The sequence below is a fragment of the Ischnura elegans genome, chromosome 6 (assembly GCF_921293095.1).
Source record: "Ischnura elegans chromosome 6, ioIscEleg1.1, whole genome shotgun sequence".
NCBI classification, from domain to species: domain Eukaryota; kingdom Metazoa; phylum Arthropoda; class Insecta; order Odonata; family Coenagrionidae; genus Ischnura; species Ischnura elegans.
Window position 1 is genome coordinate 59,061,702 of NC_060251.1, and position 23,183 is coordinate 59,084,884.

The 23,183-nt window shown below is 38.4% G+C and overlaps 1 protein-coding gene across 3 annotated transcripts in view; it reads right to left on the reverse strand.

The window, feature by feature from the left end:
• LOC124160789 (proteoglycan Cow) overlaps positions 1 to 23,183 on the reverse strand; it is a 435,318-nt gene that overhangs the window by 128,239 nt on the left and 283,896 nt on the right. For all 3 annotated transcript variants that reach the window (XM_046536827.1, XM_046536826.1, XM_046536828.1), the window contains exon 2: positions 17,873 to 17,963. In XM_046536827.1, coding sequence (XP_046392783.1) covers positions 17,873 to 17,963 — 91 coding nt within the window. The remainder of the gene's footprint in view (positions 1 to 17,872; positions 17,964 to 23,183) is intronic.

The window sequence follows — 23,183 nt, forward strand, 5'->3', positions numbered from 1 at the left end:
TTGTAATAAATATATTGAAAAAATGCAACCTTAACTCACAACAGCTTAGTTTAGAATTTATGTTTCATCACCCACCATCACCGGGGTTGCATTGAACATAAGGAATAACACGAAGCTATAAAACACCTGCGATTTGGAATTTCAGGGGAAACAAAAAAATTGTCTTAGCAAATAATTTGCTCTGTTTTTTGGAGATTTGGAAAAAATCGAGTAAGCTGGTAGTTATTAAACCTTAGGTAACGAAAGACCACAGCAAATGGATCTCTGAATATCCAAACTTCTTGTAAGAGCTAATACGTTTGCTGGAAAATGATGCATCGAAGCTTATCTTCACCACGCATAAACACTTTGCCCAAAAGGATGGAAAAGGGATTTGACCTGTTTGCAAATAATTTCAATAATGGCATGATTTTGAACACAAATCGATAATAGAGGATGACATGAATTTCTTGAAACTTGATCCATTATTTAAAGTCTCGATAAGATAATACAAATTGGATATCAAGGAATAATCCGCAAGAAAATATTTTTTGTTTAAAAAACGCAACACGCTATAGGAATAAAATTTTTTAGCGTAAAAATCGTACCGTAATTCGAAACAATGCGTGTAACATAAGTCACATGCAACAACAACGTAAAAATAACGTAAGTTACGCACCAAAACAATAATATTTTAGCGTAGACACGTTCCACTAAAATAAAAAATATTATTAATCAAATTATTAATAATATTTTTTATTAATTATTATATAATTGATATTGTTGCCAACTTACACAGAATTTTCAATTTTTAGCATTATTATTTAATATAACTTTATGAAACACGATAAGAACAGCAGCTCTAAATGGTATTGGACAGAAACAAGACAGAGTATCACTACCAGCCGAAATTAAGCAGGTAAGCACAATGCGGACCCTAAAAGTATTAATTTTTCTATTAAGGTACATTAACAAGTCAAGAAGCATAAATTTAGAATCTATTTCATAAATTTAGAATCTATTTTCCGACTTAAAAAGGAAAACTCCTTACGAGAAAAAATTACGAAACGAATTTAACGAGCTCAATATTTTACAAATATAGTATGAATGCAAGGCAAGGTATTGTTAATTTCTGAATAATAAATCGAAAGGTATAACCGCTTCGTTATTAAAAAGCAACAATATGATGAAAATAAAATTCAAAATTCTCGAAATACATTTTCACCACTCAAGCGAGAGTGGGACATTGGACTAGCAGATGCTTAAAGGATAACTTCCTCAACGTGGTAACTTATCATGCTCTTAAGTGCCCATTTATCAGCTCCTGTCTTGACAAGTGTCTCTTGAAACTTGGGAAGGTTTCAGGAGTTTGAAAACTTGGCAGAATACCCCTTCCCTCCAAAGTGTTCCCGACATGAATAAATAAAAGAATCAGGAAAAGAAAACGGAAGCAAAGTTGATGGAAGACATGTAATAATCCAAGCATGTGTATTAACTATCCTCTACCGCTCTTTACGCATCAATGGGGAATATGTATGAAATTTTTCTATTGTCCTTACAGTATGGGGCTGACAGGAAATTTCCTCACGATTGTAAACGTGTCAGCCAAACTTAATGTACGCAATGAATCAAATAGAAATTTAGTCATGGCCTCCACTTTATATTGCAAAAATTAACCCTTTATTTCGATTTATAGTATAATATTTGGCAGATTAGGCACTATCTATTAAACGCGAAGTTATTTTACGCAATAAAAATTGGAGAGATCGAAAACGTTTTATTTGATGCATTCACCAAATCCCGACTGATACTGCTAAACTTACGCATTTATACAAACCACAAAATTTATTAAAGATTATCAAAGATAAATTTTTCCGAAAATCAATAAAGGCCACGTGACAGGAAACGCCTTTAATTGGTTGGACGTCACAGGGCACAGTTTCCATATTGCCACGGGGAGAGATATTTTTTGTAAGCAATTTGTAGGAAACATACCGCCCCGAGGAGCTAAAATAAAAAATGAAACTCTTATTCATTTTTTATCGTAAAATTGTTTTGACTGGATTGTGAAAAGTACGTCCAAATAATATTAAAAGCATATCAAAACATTCATCTTGGGTCTGCTCTGTTGCTTACTTATTGCATGAATGCAATCCCAACAATAAGTTGCTTAGGTATGAAAGGTAATTGTTCAGATGTACCTTGCACTAAAAATCCAAGATGAATGTAAGAGGCTCAGTAAAGAAAGCAAGGATTAGCAAAATTTTTTTGTTTTTCAGAAAAAAAGTGGAACTGCTTCAATGTCTAGAAGACGCATCTGTATTATTGACTCTGAGTCAGTAGGTTTTACCTCACACGCCTAATTAAAGGTGACTCAGTTGTTGAATAACGGCAACGTGATTAACTATTCCATGTTCTCAGAAATTTTACGATTTTGAAGTGTCATTTCTCAAAAAAAATCTAAGAGGATACTACTTCCTTAGCTGCCACACCACTGATTCTAAGCGAACATATCAAAGAATGCAAAAAAAAACTCCCACCGATTCAAATAAATGTACTACAAGTGGTTAACCAAACATGCATCACCAAAAAATTCATACAACTCAAAGCGCTAACTTACGATCACCAAGTGGAAATGTCTGGGACTGGGCGCATAAATTAATGATAAAATCTTCGGCAAAATTACCATTCAATAAATCAAATATATACGTTATTAATCCCCCCTTCACTCCTTCAGTCCCCTTCATCGTGCCCCCTTCATCTAAATAATCCGAAAAAATAGTGTGTTCGGCTAAACTGATGAATTTACAGTTAAGACGTAATTTTGGCTATAGGTGGAAAACAAACATATTGGGAATGAGAGATCCGCATTCTGATCGCAATTTCTCCTCTAAGTATTTGACTAATAATACACCAGCAAGGCTCAACTAAAGGGAGGAAAAAATAATGGGCTGGGTTCACGGAATAGCGGCAGAAGTGCGTCAAGCAGCCAATTAAGCAGCATTACGAACTCAATTAAATCGATCAATTGAAGCTTCTATTTACACGTGCATCACGAACTTCAATGCTTCTACTATTGACGATCGATATTCCCATTACGAAATCCTGACGAAATTCAGTACTAATATAACTTTGGGTGCTAAGTACCATCGTAAACTCGGAACCCGTGAAAGGGAAAAGTAATGCCAAACATCTCGTCAATGTTGAGGCTGCAATTAAATTTTTCCATCAACTTAAACTTCGAGCACTGCGGCAGGATAATAGAAACCTTATATTTTTCCCTCCCAACGGAAAAATTCGATGGAATTTAAAATTGAAATTCTTTTTTAAATCCTCGGCGATTACGCCTTATCTCACGACCGAGACAAAAATAGCAATCGATCGCAAGACTTCCAAGGCTCTTTTCAGTCAGCACCAATCAATTCGGATTATTCCGACACAAGTAGGCTCTGAGAGTCATACGGCGTTTTCGAAAGCGTAATTAATCAAGTTGACACAAAATATATTTCGAGTGCGCTTGATGACGAAGTAAAAAATACCTCTTATGATAATTTGCAAACTCGTTGTGACGGAAGAGACATCTAGCGGTCATTGACGCATTAAAAAAAATGAGCATCGAATTTCCAATGCATAGTATCATAGAATTATTTAAGAACAAGAGACGGTGCAGTCAATGCTCAGATGTAAGCGAGGTTGAAGCCGAGTGGGTGTAACTCTCAGCCCATACCTCAGCCATATTGAGTTACCGTGATTTTACTTGGCGTAATATTCCAGAAGCTGTCTATCTACAATTTTTCTAGCAATAAAATGTGGAATTGATGAGAAATGTCGATATTGTCAGTCAGATGGGTGATATGGTACATTTTCGAATTATGACAGAGGTCAATAGGCGAGCAGGAGCAATGAAAGGAATTTCGTCTGCTCGTGAAGGGACCTCCGAAATTTAAAAGAATGAATGGAGGATATAATTCGAACGAATGTTCAAATAAGAATTTATCACTAAATTCACTGGTCAGCAGATAAAAACACGTAAATGAAGGCCACGAGAAAAACTACCCATGAAAAGAAGCAGACTTTCAGGAGATGTCCGTGCCATTGTTCTGTGAAAAAGTTAAATAGAGGTTGGTGAACAGGAAATGCCGGACAGAAACACAAAGAGTATTACTACGGAAAACTTCCCCATTGACCAGTGATACAAATACGTTCTCTTAGGAAAACAGGATTCCCACGGATGCTCAATAAGATAGAAAGTTTTTCACCCTAGCTTCACTCAAGAGTACATTACGCGACCTATGATAACTATATACTCTTAGCATAGTATCCATAACACTGATTACTGGCTCTCTCGAACGCGGCCTTAAGGTTACTGAAGTGATTTCATTTCTACGAAAATCTCAGCGTGCAGCATTGAACACGTATTACTTTAGGGGAGATTAATGGAATAATGCGAAATATTTCACCTCTACATCGGTCGCATCTAAAAATTTTTAACAAGCAGCCTTTTTGAGTGATAAATAAATATCTTCATCATTCCTGAGTGTTCAGTTCAAGATTTATGGAAATATAGAATAAAGGACTTTCAGCGATGCGAGGTTCGAAATTCAATGAGGGAGATAGGCCGAGGTGATTAGGAGGACGTACAGCAACGAAGGCCCACACACAGATTACCTGAGATTATAATCAGAAAGCAAATAAAAGTTCAGTGAAACACCGGTAGAGTAATTATTACACAAAATCCGTGTTTTTTTTGGACCACAGCCACAATGAGCTTGTCTATGTACTTAATAAAAGAGCAGAAAATGATAACGTGGCCATGTTCAACCCCTGCCATGAATGGTGGCACAAAACACGGGATAAAAAGATGAGCCACCAGCAGCATGTTTAAAGATCCATAGTACTACGCAGAACCAAGGCATATTTATACACTAAATACTATACACTACACAAAGAATTTAAAACATTTTTAGGAGTTCAAGGGTATAATGGAAGTACATTTATCTTCATTTCCGTATTTTCATTAATTCTATTTAATAATTTCATAGGGTTATTCCCTTACTTACTTGTTAGTGACACACTTCAATAAACAAAACCTCAATCCTATTCACTTCTACACGAAACAAATGAGTTCAAAGGAGTGTATCACCATGCAACCACACCCAACTCAAGGCTCTGGATCCTTCCCTCTTCCTTACCCAGGAAAACGTATTAATTTCGAGGAGCTTTAATAAAAAACGAGATGAACCGGGGGTAAGGTATGAATTTAATTTCATCCAAAAGGGTTGCATTTTTAATGAAGTTCATCAGAGGAAAAAAAAGAGCTCGTTGCAATTTAAACAAATTCCTCATCTTCTTGCGAAGATCTTTCGGCCTTATTATTTCCCAGAAATCTCGCGACGCCAAGGATACTTGTGCACAGATGGGGAGCGGGGAGAGAAATTTTTGAAGGATTCCGAAAGTAAAAAGAAAATGAAAAACTATGCAACAAAAAAAATATACGCAGGTATGCGACCGACCAGCGTGGAAAAGACGAACAAAAGCAAAATCAAGTGGAGGGTTTTATTTTTGACAAGAAGCTTGAGTTTAAGTGGAGGGTAAAGTACTCGGTCTAGAAACTGTCTGGGTTCTTTCTGAAACGGGAGTGCTCGAAGAAATAAACAAAGGGAGCGACGCTGTCCCGAGTCGATAAATTTACAGCGTTGCCACATGGCAAGCCATTGTCATGAATATATTATCCAAAGTTTGAGGCATAAAATTTAAGAGGAGGAAAAGAAGAAGAAGAAGTTATCCTAACAGCTGCCGGTGTGTGCTGTGGGCACCCAAGCGTCGTTCTCCAACCAACTTACGTTCACTTATCAGCTTAAGGTTGGATGGCGATATTTGGTGGAACTTGTTCGCAGGAAACATAATGAAATACACTTTTGTATGTTCCACAAGAGTTTTTATTCCCGACCTAGGTTTCGGCAGTACACACTGTCATTATCAAGGGTGGTATCAATTACACCTTGATAATGACAGTGTGTACTGCCGAAACCTAGGTCGGGAATAAAAACTCTTGTGGAACATACAAAAGTGTATTTCATTATGTTTCTTACGTTCACTTCACTGCCCAGATTTAAAAAAAGAAGATCTCGACAAAAGTTTTCGTTAGGTAGCCATTCTCGGCTGGAGGTTGAATAAATATGTAAATTTTTGGCTAAGAACTAAACCGGGAGGGTTCTTCACGATGATAACACACCAATATCAACAGCGGGGCAAACTGTGCGTATTAGGATTGCCACTGACAGAGCACAAGATGGTCCACTACCACAGGGCTCACACCGGAAGGTTGATTAGGATTGGTAGGTGACTGAATCAAATGAATTTCCCCAGGCCCAACTCTTAAGCGGGCAAAGGCTTTGGATAAAAGAAAGGATTGGGTAGAAAGTAGGCGATGAAGTAAAGTGAAAAGTACACCCAAATAAAAAAGAAAAGAAAAAGAAAAATACATTCACTGGCTTTGTGAGGGTAGAGCACACCTAAGCCAAAGGCGTATAAGGTACTACACGTTTTCAGGTAACGGGTCAAAGAGGGGCCAGCTCGCGCCGCGAGATTTTTCGCTTTCGGAGACCTAAGGATTCAAATGGGATTCGAACCAGTGGCGCCGACTCCATGGGGCCTGAGGGGGCCCGAGCCCCCTCAAAGTATCGTTAGGGGGGGCGGAGCCCCCTCAATAATTCAAGATAATAATTAAGTTACATTATGCTTGGTGAAATCACAAAAATATATTGGTATTTTTTATTTCCCATGTTTGACGATAGTTACCTTTTAAAATACATTCAACAATATGCTAAAACAAATAATTATAAGACAGTAAGCAGGTTAACTGAAAACAAGTGGTGTGTATTATGATAGTATTACGGTGCTGCGACACACTTTGAATATAAACTCTTCCCGGGGCAAGACCCCCGATACGGGCCCCCCAATATTTTTTATAAGTCGGCGCCCCTGATTCGAACCTCACACTCTTTTTGATTAGCAGCCAAATGCTCTGTTGGCTAATTCAATACCCTCCCATATTAGTAGATTAGCAGCCGTGATGTCAAGAAATTACCTTTTAATAAGCTGTCACATACTCAGAAGCATTAAAAAAAAAATATACCGCGATACGAACAAGCAAAACACTAAGTGGGCTAATATGAAGCTCACTCAGACCTGGCACTTCATTAATATTCATTGGATTCTGAAAATGATTTAAAATAGAGTCAACTTCAGAGCATTGGCTTTAAAATTTTGGCTTCCCTTAAAGGTCAAAGATGCATCAACAAGCTACAAGACGTAAGAAAAATTATAGTGAAAACGCAGAAAAATACCAATAGTATAATTAATCAATTTCCTTGCATAGCATAGAATGTGAGTTAATGCATCCATGGATAAGAGATGTACGAATATACAGCGTAAGAAAATAGCAAAGGTAGTTTTAAATAATGCAAAATAAATGTACATAAAAACAACGCTTTTAACGCGAACCGAAAAGAATACAGAAAATGTTCTATGAGCCTGACAGTCTCTCTGAATAAATCGCTTCATATACAACGCAACACGTTGGGCGCACCTTATCATAACAATCTATTTTGACTCTAAAAGAAACGTAATTACCTGTAGTTCAATGCATTTCGTAGTTTCAGGATATTATGATGTAAACAAATTGTTGTTATGACTCTATCATTTTCATTTCTTCAAACAACCGCAGCGCCGCCATCGGATTTTGGAGGCCATTTTTTGAGCTAATATTAATATTTAACTTTGAATTCGAAATAACAATTGAGATACAGTTAAAATCATAATAAAAATGGTAGAGTATAGCAATGTTACCTCGTTCTGGTACCCGAAAATTTCTGCTTGATAGCTAATCGAAAAGTGGGTTAAAATTGATTTGCAAGATTTGAATAGGACAAGCTGACAAAAAACAAAGAGAGTTTATAAAAAACGTTATAAGAACAATGCCCAGACAATGAAATCCAGGGTATGAACAATGGACAAGGCAATTCAATCAAATGAGATTGAATTTTGCCTTTTTCTGGATTAAATGAGACATGAATTATTCTCATCAGCTCTTCAATTAAATTTCATGGATTCCAAATTACTTGGACGCAGATCCCTAAGTAAGTCAACATCCACTGCTCCTTAATGAGTCGAGCAGGATAACAAAAGGACAGCCAATAATAGCCTCAATTATGAGCACCGTCGCTTCAATAATGTCACGTGAATCACCGAGATATCACAAAGGTCTAGAAAAATAGTTAATCATTAATTCCTTAGGATGAATTTTGGTGCTCCAACTCTACCCGATATTCATATTCAATCGTCTTCACAATATTTGACTCATTCGACATTTAATTTAATACTCTGGATTGCTAAGGAAATTAATTTATTAAGAGTTGACGAAAATGTTCCATTACAATTGCCTGAAATAATTAATCTGGGTGAGATAGCGCAATCGTATTGTTGATACTCGCTCAAAGTTCTGGTTTAATTTAGCTCCAAGAAAAACTGTTCTCAATGAAACTGCAAAAAGCATTTTAAAATGTTGCTATAACTCAGGAGTTGCGACCCCATGATTTGGACAAAAATGCTGAAAATTTTCTCCCCTACCATATCCTGAAGTATTGCAGATTCCTCCTGAGCACCTGTATCCTGCGCACATTTTCTTGATTTCAAGAGGACGCCTGAACATGCGTATGTTATTGCTTAGGCAATTATAGCCCCACCGTCTAAAGGACTTTTAAGTCTAGCCAAGAGTAGGTAAACCGGTGAATTATAAAAATTCCAATTTATACAGTTAAAATAGTAACTTAAAAGGGCACAATGACATATCTACCTCATCCTCTTCAGTTAACAAAAATCGATACGGTAGGAAATCCGTCTTGAGCACTCTAATCCGTCCAGATCAAGTCGAATAATTTTTCCACACAGATATAGTACTTCACTGCAAAAAAAATTTAAACGGCGGTCGTAGTTCCCAGAAATCTTTCCTGAATGATAAAAACTATAAATACTTCTTTCGATGCGAAATTCATACAAATGAGCTGTTAGAGTAATTGAAGAAAATTGAAAATCAGCATTAAAAAATAAATCAATTGCCTATAACTTCCTGCGAAAATTGAAAAAATAAAGTTAAATGAAATACCAATTCATTTCATACAGCATTTTGGAGATTTAAAAAGTTAACATTTTTTTCCAAACCTCATTACATCTAATGAACTCAAAGTAATTTCCTCGTTTCAATTCACAAATACTTCCTCTGCTATCCTATTTTACGGAAAATAGCTAGGGAATATTTAACCAACACAGGTTAGGCTATGTTAACTATTTTAAATCCCTCTCTAATTATTCCGCGAAGTAATCAAATTCCGAGAATAGGTTTACCGGTTTTTATTCGAGATATTTACGGGAGTACGAAGCGATGAAACAAAAAAGTAGATTCAAAATCAGTTTTTTATTTTTTCACCTTTTTCTTCTCAGCATTCATTGCATAGCCGGTCAAAAATGCATATTGAATCTGGTGTAACCAGATTTTCCAAGAAAAAACTGTAATTTTAATCACCTGCCGTAGGCACAGACAAAAATTCGCTTATTGCTTTGATTATTTTGGAATTCCATAAGCATTATATACAGCTTCGGCGAGTAAAAAGAGACCTCATTTATCGTACGAAAAACATTTCTAAGCAAAAGAACGATTTCATATACAAGATCCCCATCACCGAAAAAAGTGATACCAGTTTTGGCATGACCCATTTTATCATGAATATGAGGCATAACGAAAAAGTAATGGTGAAAACGAATTCCTTCGGATTAATATCGTCCATGGGGACATACTAGAGAGAATCTATGAAAATTGCTCAATAACAAACTCAAATTTTGCCTCATCAACTGGAATACCTCATGAGCACAAGGAATTTAATTTAATTTCCCGCATTTACGTGATGGTATTGAAATCAACGTTCTTATCGATAAAATAGTAAATCACTATAAGGGATTTTCTATTGACGCATTAGGAAAAAGTATAATCATTTTAAATACCAATGGATGCTTGAGGTAACAACAGTATACCGTATAATATGTACAGTATTCTATTCAGTATACTAAAAAATACATGGAAATTAAATGAATCACACATCCAAACCAATCTACGGCTTGAATCACTGAGTGACAGCTCATTCGCACCAAAAAAAAATCCACTCCTGCATTAATACTTGAAGGTAACTTCTTATGAAAGGTGGGGGAAACGGTTCCACTTTGAATACTGTAACTGGTTTATGTTCATTTTAAATTTGAAAGAAAATAAATCAATAATGATATTTCAACAGAGACAGAAAATGTTAATACGAACAAATAAAAATCTAAACAAGTTGATCTTGACCAACACATTTTTATGCTTGTTTATGGGTAGAATTTCTCTTTGTTCTCGATTCAGTGTTTTAACGTGTGCTGTTTTCAGAACGGTGTAATTTTAATTTTTCTAACAATCTGAATGTAGACCCCCTTGATCTTGAGGCCCTGGGCTGAAGCCTAGTTAACCAATGGGAAAATCCGGCCCAGCCACCAGGTAATAAAGCGTGTCGTGAAAAGGTTTTCGGGTTGACCTCCGCGTCGTTTCATCTTCATGACGACAGTTTCGCCGGCGTTGCAGCTAGCGTCTTCAGGTACGAAGTATTTGAACCTATACTTAGAAACCCAACCTCCTATGCAAGGCCAAGGATCGCGTGCCCATGAATACCCAAAGCGGAATATACGAAGTTAAGTGCTCTTGCGGAGACTCATACATTGGCCACACATCAAGAGCCATGAAATTCAGAATGCAAGAACACCTAAGGGCCACCAAAAATAGACAGTTTCGGTTATCCGCCATCGCCGAGCACGTATGGGAAGGGCCAACGCACGAAGTGGACTTTGAAAGTGCAAAAATCATTGCTAGAGAAAAGCATTACTTTCCCCGACTCATAAGAGAGGCTATCGATATAGCGAAAACAGCCACTTTCAACAGGGAGGACAGCTATTCGCTCTCAAACACCTGGAAGAGACTCTTACCCAAACGGACCAATCAGAACGCACCTAGCCCAAACCAAGGCCTATATAAGACGGGCAAAAACCTGCATCAAATACTTCGTACCTGAAGACGCTAGCTGCAACGCCGGCGAAACTGTCGCCATGAAGATGAAACGACGCGGAGGTCAACCCGAAAACCTTGCTACGCATGCTGCACCACCCCGCGAAAGTCTCCATCAACACGTGTTGTGAAACTTATCCACGAGCGGTCCTTCCATCCTTCACACCTCGTCCTTATTTCCCCAACAAAGGACCCAACGAAGTCGACGGGGCGTGGCCGTCACTGGGTGACAGGATATCTTATTACCTGGCCCAAGACTCAAATCCCCAAGGCCTCCCGAAAGCCAGATCGACTGGCTATCGAGGTTTCACAGGGTCAAAGTGAAAGAGATGGCAAAAAGGTCCACGCTCGCTCACATCAAGGCATAAAAGGGAAACCTTGTGAGGGCAGCTCGATTTTCAAAAGATGGCCTAGGGAAAGCAAACGAGAGGTGTTGGTGAGAAAAATCAATGCGGGGTTCACGCCCCATCGATCTATCTGTATCTAACCTTGCTAGCCACATTTAGGGTTTTAGGACGTTGGATATCTTTTTACATAACGACCTAAAGGTACTTGTAGTTATAAATGTAGCGATAGCCGAGCCGATGGCATAAATTATTTTCGTTATTTCGTACAATAGGTACACCAAAAAGCGCTTTAGAATTACCAATTTAAAATATATTTATTTAATTTTTAAAAATCTATCTCTATTACCCCCGAAAACATCCTTATAAAGCCTTGACTTCTTAACCATCCTTATAAGCTACATATATCGTAATTTTTAAATATCGGGTGTCATTTTAATAACTCCATATCGACTAAACGTTCCGAAACCATGGTAGAATATATAAGTATAACATATCAATGATCCATTATAACGTGTATAATTATTGTTCATTATTAATATATATATATTATTTATGATAATATTAATCAATATTGTATTACATAATTAATATAGAAATATATTTTTGATAGATATATATTAATGATGTAATACAATGTAATGCAATATAACGTAGTGTGACACATTAATTATGTGAAATATTCATCAAGTTTACAAAATCTAAATTACCGGAAATAGGTACCATCTATACATTGACAAGGATGGTAATATTCACTTCAACGAAACAATACCATTTTAATAGCATTTGCTTTTCCAACTTTTTCCGACAATATGTCAATAATATGTCCAAACCAGACTTTAAAAAACGGTAGCGAAACGCTTTCTTAATCACGTTGAACTACTAAGAAAAATTAAAAGCCAGCTGTTGCCGCTGTACATGAGCTAGATTTTAATCAACGGCAGGGCAACAGAATTACTACAATTAGAAGGTAAAATTTTAGAATTTATATCCTTAAGAAAGAAGTAGTACGTTAATTCTCGTCATAAATTCTCCACTGCTTATCATTGCGACTAATTACTCTCACCGAACAACTACGCTAGCTCCAAGACGTATCACGGATTTCCCGGAGAAAAATTCGAGGATACGACATCATTAAAAATATTTCATTCCAGGAGCTTTGTCCCTCGACGACAGTGTTTTTCCCTCAAAATTTCCTCAACATGCCGTGCTGAGCAGCTCAACCTCTTTCCCGTTCATAAATGTTTGTTTCCCTCATTTTTATCCCCACACTGAGGGAACTATTTGAAGGTAAATCCTTCATATTGTAAGAAAGTGCCACCACCACCACTCATTACTTATTCACCAAAACTCAGTTGTAACTAGAATCACTGCACAAAAACGTTCTTCACATAATAAGTCCAAAAAAATTAATGGCAACGAAGGAAATTTTGAGCACTTTTGACTGACTATGAGATTCACTAAATATTAACTTAAAGGGATGTATATTTGGTTTGTGATAGTCCACCAAAAAAGGAATTTTGAATGACCTATAATGAAGTATACATGTCTTTCTACTGCAGAAAATGTATTTATTTCTCAACAATGGTAGTCATTTCAATAACTCAATAACGACTAAACATTCGGACACTATGGTAGCATATAATACTAATAATATAAAATATTTATCTAGTTTATAAAATTTAAACAATTAAAAATAGGTACCTACTATACATCGGCATGGGCTATAATGTACTAAACATTCCCACATCAATACCATTTGCTTTTCCCGCTTTTTCCTATGAGATTCGCTGATGATCCGATTCAATGATCGCAGGCTTTCCCCCCTTTCAGACTCGGTGACGTCGTGGAATAACTTTCAGCGTCAGCGGCGCACACTACCATTTCATCACTGGACCTTTCTCCATTCGACCCAACTAATACTAATAACTAGGTTCTATTGAATTCTCTCACATTTTTACCCAAATCATTAACTCCATCACCATTACCTGAGTTCCTAAACTCCGACCCACACAAAAAAATGAAGAGCGCTTCCTCGTTCCTTTTCTTCTCCATCCATTTCACCTTTTTTTCTGTCCTCTACACTAATGTCTAGAAGATCTCGATTCAATTCTCATTTCATCCTGCAAGGTATGCGATTTAGCACCACAGAATACTCCCACAGAATAGCACTCTTCTCTACTTTTTATTCTTTTCTTTCATCCATTAACGATATAGGATTCATTTTCTTTTCCAAGTCCATAGTATCATAAGTCCTTTAAGTAATTCCTTACCGATATCGCTACTCCTATGACCGTTTTGTCTTTAGAGTACAGAGCCCAATTAATGAAATTGTTCCACCCGCGCACACTTGAAGCTCTTCACCTTCATTCTGAGCCTGAATTTCCTTCATTCCGAAAATGAAAAAGCTCATCAATTCATTTTTATTTCGACCCCTCTCTCATGTATTGCGGCTAACAGTTTTTTTTTTTTTTAATTTTTAACAATTTCTTTAATTGATCATCATCATCAACCGGTTTTCTGCCTACTGGCAGGTCGGAAGGACCCAAAGTTGTCTCCACCTCCTCCTGTCCCGTGCCTTCACCTTGGTTCACTTGTACCTTCTTCACAACCTCACTGCGTCAGTCATCTTCAGCCTTCGTCTTCGCCTTCTTTTTTCTCCCTCGACTGCTGTGTTTAAAATCCCCTTCCTTCTTAAAATATACCCTATCCAAACCCCTTTTTTCTTTAGTACAGTTCTTAATAATACTCTATCCTCCCCAACTCTTTCCAGCACCTCCTCATTCCTCACTTTATCCACCCACTTCACTCCATCCAGCTACCTCCACACACACACATCTCAAAGCGCTGGTCCCTATCCCTTCTTCCCAAGGACCACATCAATAATTCCTTAATTGATACGCAAAATGATATCTAAGTTTTAGTCAAACTATTTTAAATAGAATAGCAAAAGGTGAAAAAAAAGGTTCGTTTCATTCATAACAATTAGGCTGTCATGGAGATGGTAACACAAAAAATTCTACTTACAGTAATACCACCATCGCTGCGGACAATAATCAATGCCGTCCAGACTCGATTACCTTCAGCTTGAACGTACCCCCAAGAGTTAATGCGAGAGCGGGAGGAGAAGAGAAAAAGAGTGATTTCAAAGCGTGATCTAGTACGGCAAGAGAATGCCCAGGCCACTCAGCGTAACGGTCCACAAAGCTTCCTACCCCGAGTACTAATGCACTTCTCGCCTTGACAAAAGGGACTCTGGCCAATAATCCAAGGGGGTCGTTAATTCATTCTGCATTTTCGCCGCAGTCCCCTTAATGGACCCGTACGGTGGCTCCGCCCCCAAGGCAACACCACAAGAAGCGGAGCCGGGCTGTGTTTTCCAGAGGAGGATGAGAGCAAACGGGACTTACCAGGGAATTCTCGACGGGGAGTGCGCGGCGCCACGGCAAACAGCGAATGCAAAGATTGAATAAAAGAAGCCGGCCGAGTCTCATTAACATCTCGCTCGGATTTTGTTCCTCTCTTTACCTAGGGTAAGCCACTGCCTAGCCGACTGCCAAGAGAACGGCCCCGAGGATAAAGCGATACTCGAATTGGATTGAGGATCAGGTGACGATGTGCTATAAGTATAATAACTAGGAAGTATGATCTATAGAGGAAGAATATATTACAGGAGGAATGCTTTACAAATGCCAATTTCACTATTCACACTGAAATTTGCGATTGCATAAGTTCTACATGGTCATAGTTAAACTTAAATGGAGCCAAAATGATCGAGGATTGAGTATTAAATTCGAGTAACTTGAATTGGAGTACATATTCTATTAAAAGAGTTCGGTTTAACGAAAGCGTCATTTTACGAGGCGGTATAAGCACCTTCTATATCATTCGAAATCTCAGTCGTTTTAAAAATTACATAAATGTATACCAAGAGTGATGCTAAATATAATATCCAATAAAAAACAGATTTTTTTCAGTGCCCAAAAATGTTGACTGTTTACAGATAAAACTAATGCATAGAAACGGGAATATACTATTCCCTCCAAAATTTCTTTGAGTCGGCTTACAAGGTAGTATTTATATGTAGATACCAAAAATAGGGCTCACATAAAATTCCTAAGACAAGGCGCATTCCGAAACTAATAGTATTTTATCATGCGCAATCATAAGTAGTGACTTTAAAAAAATTAGTATTTTACCTTTGAAAAGAACAAATTTCTTTTAGAACCTCGAATGATACTATCAGGTGTGATCACGAAGTATAGGAATTTTTGGAATGAAAAATGCTCAAAGAGATGTTAAAGAGTGATTACCATGAACCAAGGAGTGTATTATGCGGCGGAACACAAAGGAACAGCTTAATAACGGAAACTTGAACCCAGAACTCACACCTCAGCCAAATAAGTTCATGGAGCAACGGTTAAATTCGCCATAAAAAATGCGAATGTATTTAACAGAGCATTATTCCATTCCTTATTTTCTCATCGTGTTCATCCCAAATACCTGTCGACGAGTATTCTCCACCCCCAATGCGGCCTACAACGAAGCGAACTCCTTTTTCAAAAACACCCTGCCGTGTTGCGAAGCCCATCAATACCTCCTTAACCCCAATTTTCGCTCCATTCCAGTTTCCTCAACCTACTTACTCTTACAGACTCCCAGCCCAACACGTCGTTATTTGTCTTTCCCTGCACCTCACTAATCCCATTCTTCTTCCAACTCGGGTCCCGAAAAGCCCCTAATCACTCTCCAAAGATGAAGTTTTAAGGGCCCGCGAAAAGCAACGTTTCATATCGAAGGCTCAAAATTATTCCTCAACTCCTCCTTTAATTCCTGCAACGAATACATTATCCTTCCTGTTCTTTGCTAAGCCCCCAGTAATTTATTTCCCGCGGAAAATCCTCTTACCTCATGCGCGAGACGCCGCTCCAGAAGTTTGATATTGGGATATGCGCGTCTTAATTAGCGATTTTCTTTAACACAGCGAGCGAGATTACACGATCCGATGACAACGCAGTAAATCAACTGCTTGTTCGGCGTTTTGTTTCAATATAATGACAAACTCGGTCGCTCTCACAAGAAATTGTAGCCTACTACATCATTAAATTCTATAAAACGAACAATCATTCATTTCCGCCCAAGGTATAGCTCATAGAGATAGATATGGGGCTAAGAATAAGGGGTGCAAATTTTTTCTTCCCTATCCAAATGGGATATGTGGGATACCATGCACGGATTTTAGAAAGTTGATCCTTCTGGTAATATGACCCTCTGTAATTCTGGGCCGGATGGCCGGATGAGAGGAAAGAGGGGGACTGGAGGGGAAATATATTCAGGGCATGTCCTGAAATTAGCCCGGATTAATACAAATATCTTGTTATTATTACCAAGATTACGGATTCAGCTAAGATTAACTAAAAGGACGCACCATACCACACTTAATCAGTAAGGGTTGTTGGTAAATCAGGATTCTGACTTAACTAAAATTTCCAACACGGCTTCGAAACGCTTTCCCTAACCATTTCACATTGTAATAGTATATGCATTCATGAAAGCAGGCAACAGCAGGAGCCGTATTAGATTAAGATTATTCTGAAGAAAATTTCGTTAACATAGTTTATTCTGCCTTTTGCTGAGCGATGACGAAGTTAAGCAGCAAAGCCAAAGGATGAATACGAGGAAAGACAACTTTTCGATGAAGCTTTCGTAGATCATGAGTGCTTTTACGCGATAGCCTAAAGAAAATTTCAAAACATCCTACGAGCGCGATCAAGACAAAAAACGAGCGCGACTATGAGAAATTCATGAAAAATCTTCCTGTAAAACACGGAGGTTATTAATAATAGCATTCGGTAATAGTATAATATTTGCTTCAGGTGTAATGATGTTTTTTCACTTGTTCCAACATCTCTTAAGAATTCACCGATTTCTTCTTTACGCGATTTTAGTTTGTCTAAGATCGCATCCAAACATGAAATAATATCGTAATTCAACCAGGGATTCAGCATTACTTTGGAGGGGATCATGACCTGGGTGCGGGGAGTATGAAAACCCCCCAAGGAGCGGGGGGCGTCACCCCATGTAATTTTTTTAACACCCTTTTTGACGCATTCTGCAGTCTAAAATTGTATTGCTATTCTTAACAACACGTGAAATTGAAAAAATTAAGACATTTAAGGATTTCAAAACAATAAAAAATAAAATAAAATTCGATGGGGGGTTATGACCCCTGTTACGTCACTGAATTTAACCACCACACACAAAGTTTCGCTCGAGGATTTATGGTGAGTCAACCTGTGACAGATGAAAGACGCGGGTTTGGAAAGCCACTTTGTTCCCCATGCGAGAAAAAATTCTCACGCCACGCCATTTACTGAATAAGAATGAAGGGATGTCAACTTACTGTTCGGGTCATGAACCCATCTCTTCTTCTCCCCGGTCGCGGTCTTGGACGATGCACTGCCGCTCGAGGAGCTCACGGCTCTTGTGTCATCCTGGAAAAATATGAAGGAAAAATCATTCGTGAATTAGAACGTTCGAAGACAAGAAAATACAAAAGTCATTTGCAGCTTTAAATCATTACTGACTCAGAATACAATTTCTCGATTGACTTCGAAATCATCTATCGACAGAGAGAAGAATATAATATAATAATAATAATAATAATAATGATAACAATAATAATTTCGTCTTTATTTTCCAAGCGAATTTAGGACAACATTGTCCTCTTTTACAATTAACTTGATTGACAATCACAAACATCCATGCCCTGGGTGGTGGTCAATCCACCTAGGCGGGATTCGAACCCGCAACCTCAAGGTTAGCAGTCAGGGACTTTACCCCGGCGCCACCGAGGCCGGCAATTATAAAGGGTGTAGAAAAATTGTGTCACTAAATTTTAACCCTGGAAAGCTGATGACAGTAGGAACCAAAATTACTGATGATTTTTAGATCGAAAACGCACCATTTTCAAACTACAGAAACTTTGCGCCAAGTGCTCCGATTGATCGTGGGTTAGCCCTGCTGCCGGATGCCTTGGATAATCGGCATCTCTGATAGGCAAAGCATTCGAAGTCATGAGTTGCCTAGAGATCCGGCAACAGGGAAAACTCGCGGCCAATCGGAGCACTTGGCTAAAGTCTCTTTAGTTCAAAACTGGTGCGTTTTCGGTCTAAACATCATTAGTAATCTTATCCCTACTGGTATCAGCTGTTAAAGGTTAAAATTTCGTGACACAATTTTTTTCCACCCTGATTTTTCTCCATCCGCTCATGGCTCGCAAACTTCTCACCCAACTCGGAAATCACTTAAGCCAATTAGAGCTCAACTTATTTATCTTTTCAAGCAGTATGGTTAAGTCAAAATTAATGACGAGAACAAAGGCTATCATTCAATTTTGTGAACGTCATTGAGTCCAGGCAATGCCTATAGTTAATCGCCAGTTTATTTACAAAAACATTATTAATATGGTGCTACGGAAATAAATTTTCAAATGCAGCTTCAATAGCACAGTGAAGATAAATAAAGCCTAAAGAACAACTGCAACACTGAATGTATCAGTTAAAATATACATAAAAAGTGTTGGAATTCATTTGCCCAGCACTTATGAATACCACCAATACTTTGATATGTTTTCAATGAAACGTTGAGGTTATCATGCAAAGCCCACGCTTCAATTCAAAATCAACTCCATTTCAGAGGCAGACCTATTTGAAAAATAATTAATTTTTAAGCTAAGCGGTGGCCAAGAATAATATTGCACAAGGTACGCGAGTGGTCATTTTCAATGTTTAAATTCGAAATAACGCCTTACATGCATGTTAAAAACAATATTATGGATCAAAACCCAAAAATGAACGTCCCGGGATCCCGGTCAAGGCGAATGATTTTTTCCCTGTGGATTTTTCGCACAATTGGTGCATTGCGGGTGACTTCCGTAAAAGTTATCACAGTGGCTAATCCAGATAAACTTAAATCAGTAAAATACCTGACGAGGCTAAATGGTCCATACAAAAAAATCTACCATTAAACGCACCTCAAAATCGGGCAATTGTTCTTCAATTGTTTAAATAACCTTACATTCCTAAACTAGCGTGCATAATATAATAGCGTATGTAATATTATAATTTTTTATTTATACTTCAAAATATATAGAGGGGAATAACATGCCCCAATAGAGTATTATTACATAATACGAATGTTTTCCACATCAATATTAATAAAAAATTTCGGGTTTTTCTCTTAATTAGCATGCCATTTTACTTTTTTTAATAGTTAAAAGAATCATAATTATTTTTCACCACGTAATATGATTATTTCACCTTTTTTTCTTGAAAATTTATGGAGAGGAAACCATGCCCCAATAAAGAAGTGCATTATTCGCAGCAATCGAAAGAAAAAACATTTTTTGAATCGATTCGCAGGCTCCTTCCCCTAGCTTTGATCCTTGTGCAAAACTCCTTCCTCCGCACTACAATCTGGCCTCCCCAAAATCCCCGCACTCTCATATGGCGCGCATGATTAACCATTCAGAAAGTTTCCCCCGAAGCTCTCAGCGCGTGAAGCCTCGTCGGCAAGTCCCCACCAGCCCGCGCACTCAACTCAGCCAATGCATTAACATGCACGTGCTCGCCCGAAAGGACCAGAAGAGGGCGGAGGGGCTCCTATCCTGAAAATATTCGGGCACTGTGGGCGGGGAAAGCGGAGGAGAAAGAGGTTTTTTTGGGCTGGATTTATTGCTTCTGATTTCACCGAATGGCAAAAGGTAATACGACTGCCACCGCCGGGTAGGCAGCCCAGGTAGGCATGTGCTCGCCTCCAACCTTTATGCAATATGCATTAGGGATCTTTCATGCAAACTGATGAAAGTCGGCATAACCTCCGGGGGCGGGCTCTCTCTCTCTATCTCTCACTATGTGCTGCCAAAACGGTCTCGCTCGCGTTCACTTGCAGCACCGCCAGAGCGGGCGACGGCGGTGAGGAGCATTAAAAAGACCGATGTAAACACCAAACGACAAGCACGTATGAAAGCAAGAATATTTGATCGTGGTCGTAGGGTTGATGGCATAGAGTGCCGGCCGTAATGTCTGGCATCGCCGGAGAGGATAGAGGAGGTAAGAGCTGGGAACCCAGTCCTGTGCCGAAACATACAGGCATATATCGGAGGCGATAGTTGTAAAGAGCTCACTTCAATTAGATATGTAGTGAAACCAGTTCCCAATGGACGTAACATTTCATCATTAACATATGAACTTGTCAATTAATTAAACTTGTGGGTTAATCCGCGTCTTCGGCACATTAGTCCTGAAGCAGTCCCCGACAGAGGGGAAGGAACGTTGACTTTTAAGCCACATATGACGCGGGTTCACGCAAAATTTTTTTAAATTGACAGCATGTGGACCGAGAAAGTTTTAACGACTTCAACATAGGAGCTCGATGAACATACGGCAGAGTGTTTGAATTGACCTCGTACAAGTCTTAAAGATTCAATTTGTAACTCACTCAGTGATTCAACCCATACGTTAGTTTAGTGAGGTGAAGGTAGAGCTTACACCGGAATAGGCCACAGTTTTATGAACTTCACACATTCAGGGTACGGGGTCCTGTTACTTTGCCTGAGCCACCTCGCTCGTAGAGGATTTTGATATGGGGTGTCTGAAGGCTTCGCAAGGGACCCCACAATCAGCAGCCAAGTGCCTTACCCACGAGGTTACCACACACCCATTCAATTCATAAGAGATATAATGAAAAGGAAAAGGGTAAAACTTTAACTACCAAATGTAACAGCCTTGAAACTGGTAAAAGTTTCAACGAAGCTTACGTATGGAATGCAGTAAGTGACATTAAATGGTTGTGAAACATGAACTCAGGAGCAATAGAATAAGAAGCGACTGCACTCATTCAAACGATGGTTTTACATAATTACCAGCGTAATGTAACTGCTTAGGAGAGTTTAAATGAAGCAGTTTGCGAGTCATAACGAATTCTCCACTCCGGGTTGGACTTCATAGGAACTAAGGGTGCCAATCAACCAAGATGCGGACAATCAATCTTCGAATCGTTTACCAGGGTGAGAATTGATAGCCCTTAAGCCGAAATTACGCATGCATTTAAGGTGATCATGGGGACCAGCGGAACAGGGAAGATGAATTAAATTGATGAGTCCTCTTCAATGAAAATCTACCGATAGTCTTTAATAATCATTGCGACTTACTTGCGCATCAATCCAAATTGCAACCAAGTTTTCGACAATCCTGTTGTACATTTGCCGGGTCCGTTGGCTCAATAAAAGCGTCGAACGTACCAGAGTTTAACCTTCAATATGCATATAAGTCGCCATCATCATCATCACTACTCAAAAATCCTAAGATTGCTTCGACGCAGCTCCTCAACTTATACCAGCTAATCTTTTCGCACGAACGCATTTCTTTTCTTTCACATCCTCCTTTACTTTTTCCATGTATTCCATTCGAGGTCTTCCTTTTCATTCTTACCATCTATTTGTTCCTCGACAATTGTCTTCATCAGGTCATCATGTCTCTAGATACGGCCTATTAGGTTGTTCCGTCTTCTTATTAAGACTTTGATGAGGCTTAACTTCTCTCCTACTCCTCTTATGACTTCCTATTTACCAACCCGGTCGATCCATTTGCTCCTTATCATTCTCCTGTAGCACCAAATTTTGAAAGCCTCTATCATATGCACATAAGATTGTACTTTTAATATAAGACACGGTCTTAGGCGTTACTTTGTGGAATTGCTTCATCATAGAATAAAATAAAATAACTTTATTTTATTCCACACTTTATTTTAAATAGCACGACCCGGGTTTCAGCATCTAATGCTATCATCAGGTCTAATGCTATCATCAGCATCTAATTCTATCACCTGATGATGGCATTAGATGCTGAAACCCGGGTCGTGCTATTTAAAATAAAGTAAGGAATAAAACAAAGTAATTTTATTTTATTCTACCATATAAGATTGTCTTCAAACCCATTTTAAATTACCAGATAAGATCTTTTCATGAAGAGAACACGTTGAGTAGATGGTGTACGGATTAATAGAAGAAAGAAATACTCAACGATAATGCTTCAAAACTCCTCATTCACAGAACAATGGCACTGGATCATCTACGGCACCTTCAGGCAATGTATGTTCAATCTCTGTGGCCTGTTCTGCTGCCGTTCAGATTCTCCACACATTCATTTTACTCTCTACTGCTGCTCATCTCTAAATACATCACAGCTCACCTCTTCAGATTAAAACATGCACATGCGACGATTATGAGGATAAAAAAATAGTAAAAATTATTTCCAAACGAAGGCAGATATACAAGGCTACAGCCAAAGTTTTCTCTTTGTCAAAGTCAAAACGGCATTAATATCTGAAAAGATATAACCACTTGAGAAAACTTATGTTAGCGAAAAAAAAGAAAAGGCAAAACGAAATAATTCAATCATCAGCATACCATGGGAGTCAGAAACCAAACCACTTCACCGTTCGTCGGCAGAAACAAGTACAAAAATATGAATTACAGATCCTCAGGGGAATGCAAGGTAATACCATTCCTGAGCTCAACTTCTCAATATAACACGTGATCAATTTCATGATTTTATCGATTACGTTCCGGAATAGAGCATCTCGTTGCCTTGGGATGGCAATGAATTCTGGAAATATTGTCACTGCTGCGTCTCATTAATTCTACCTTTCTA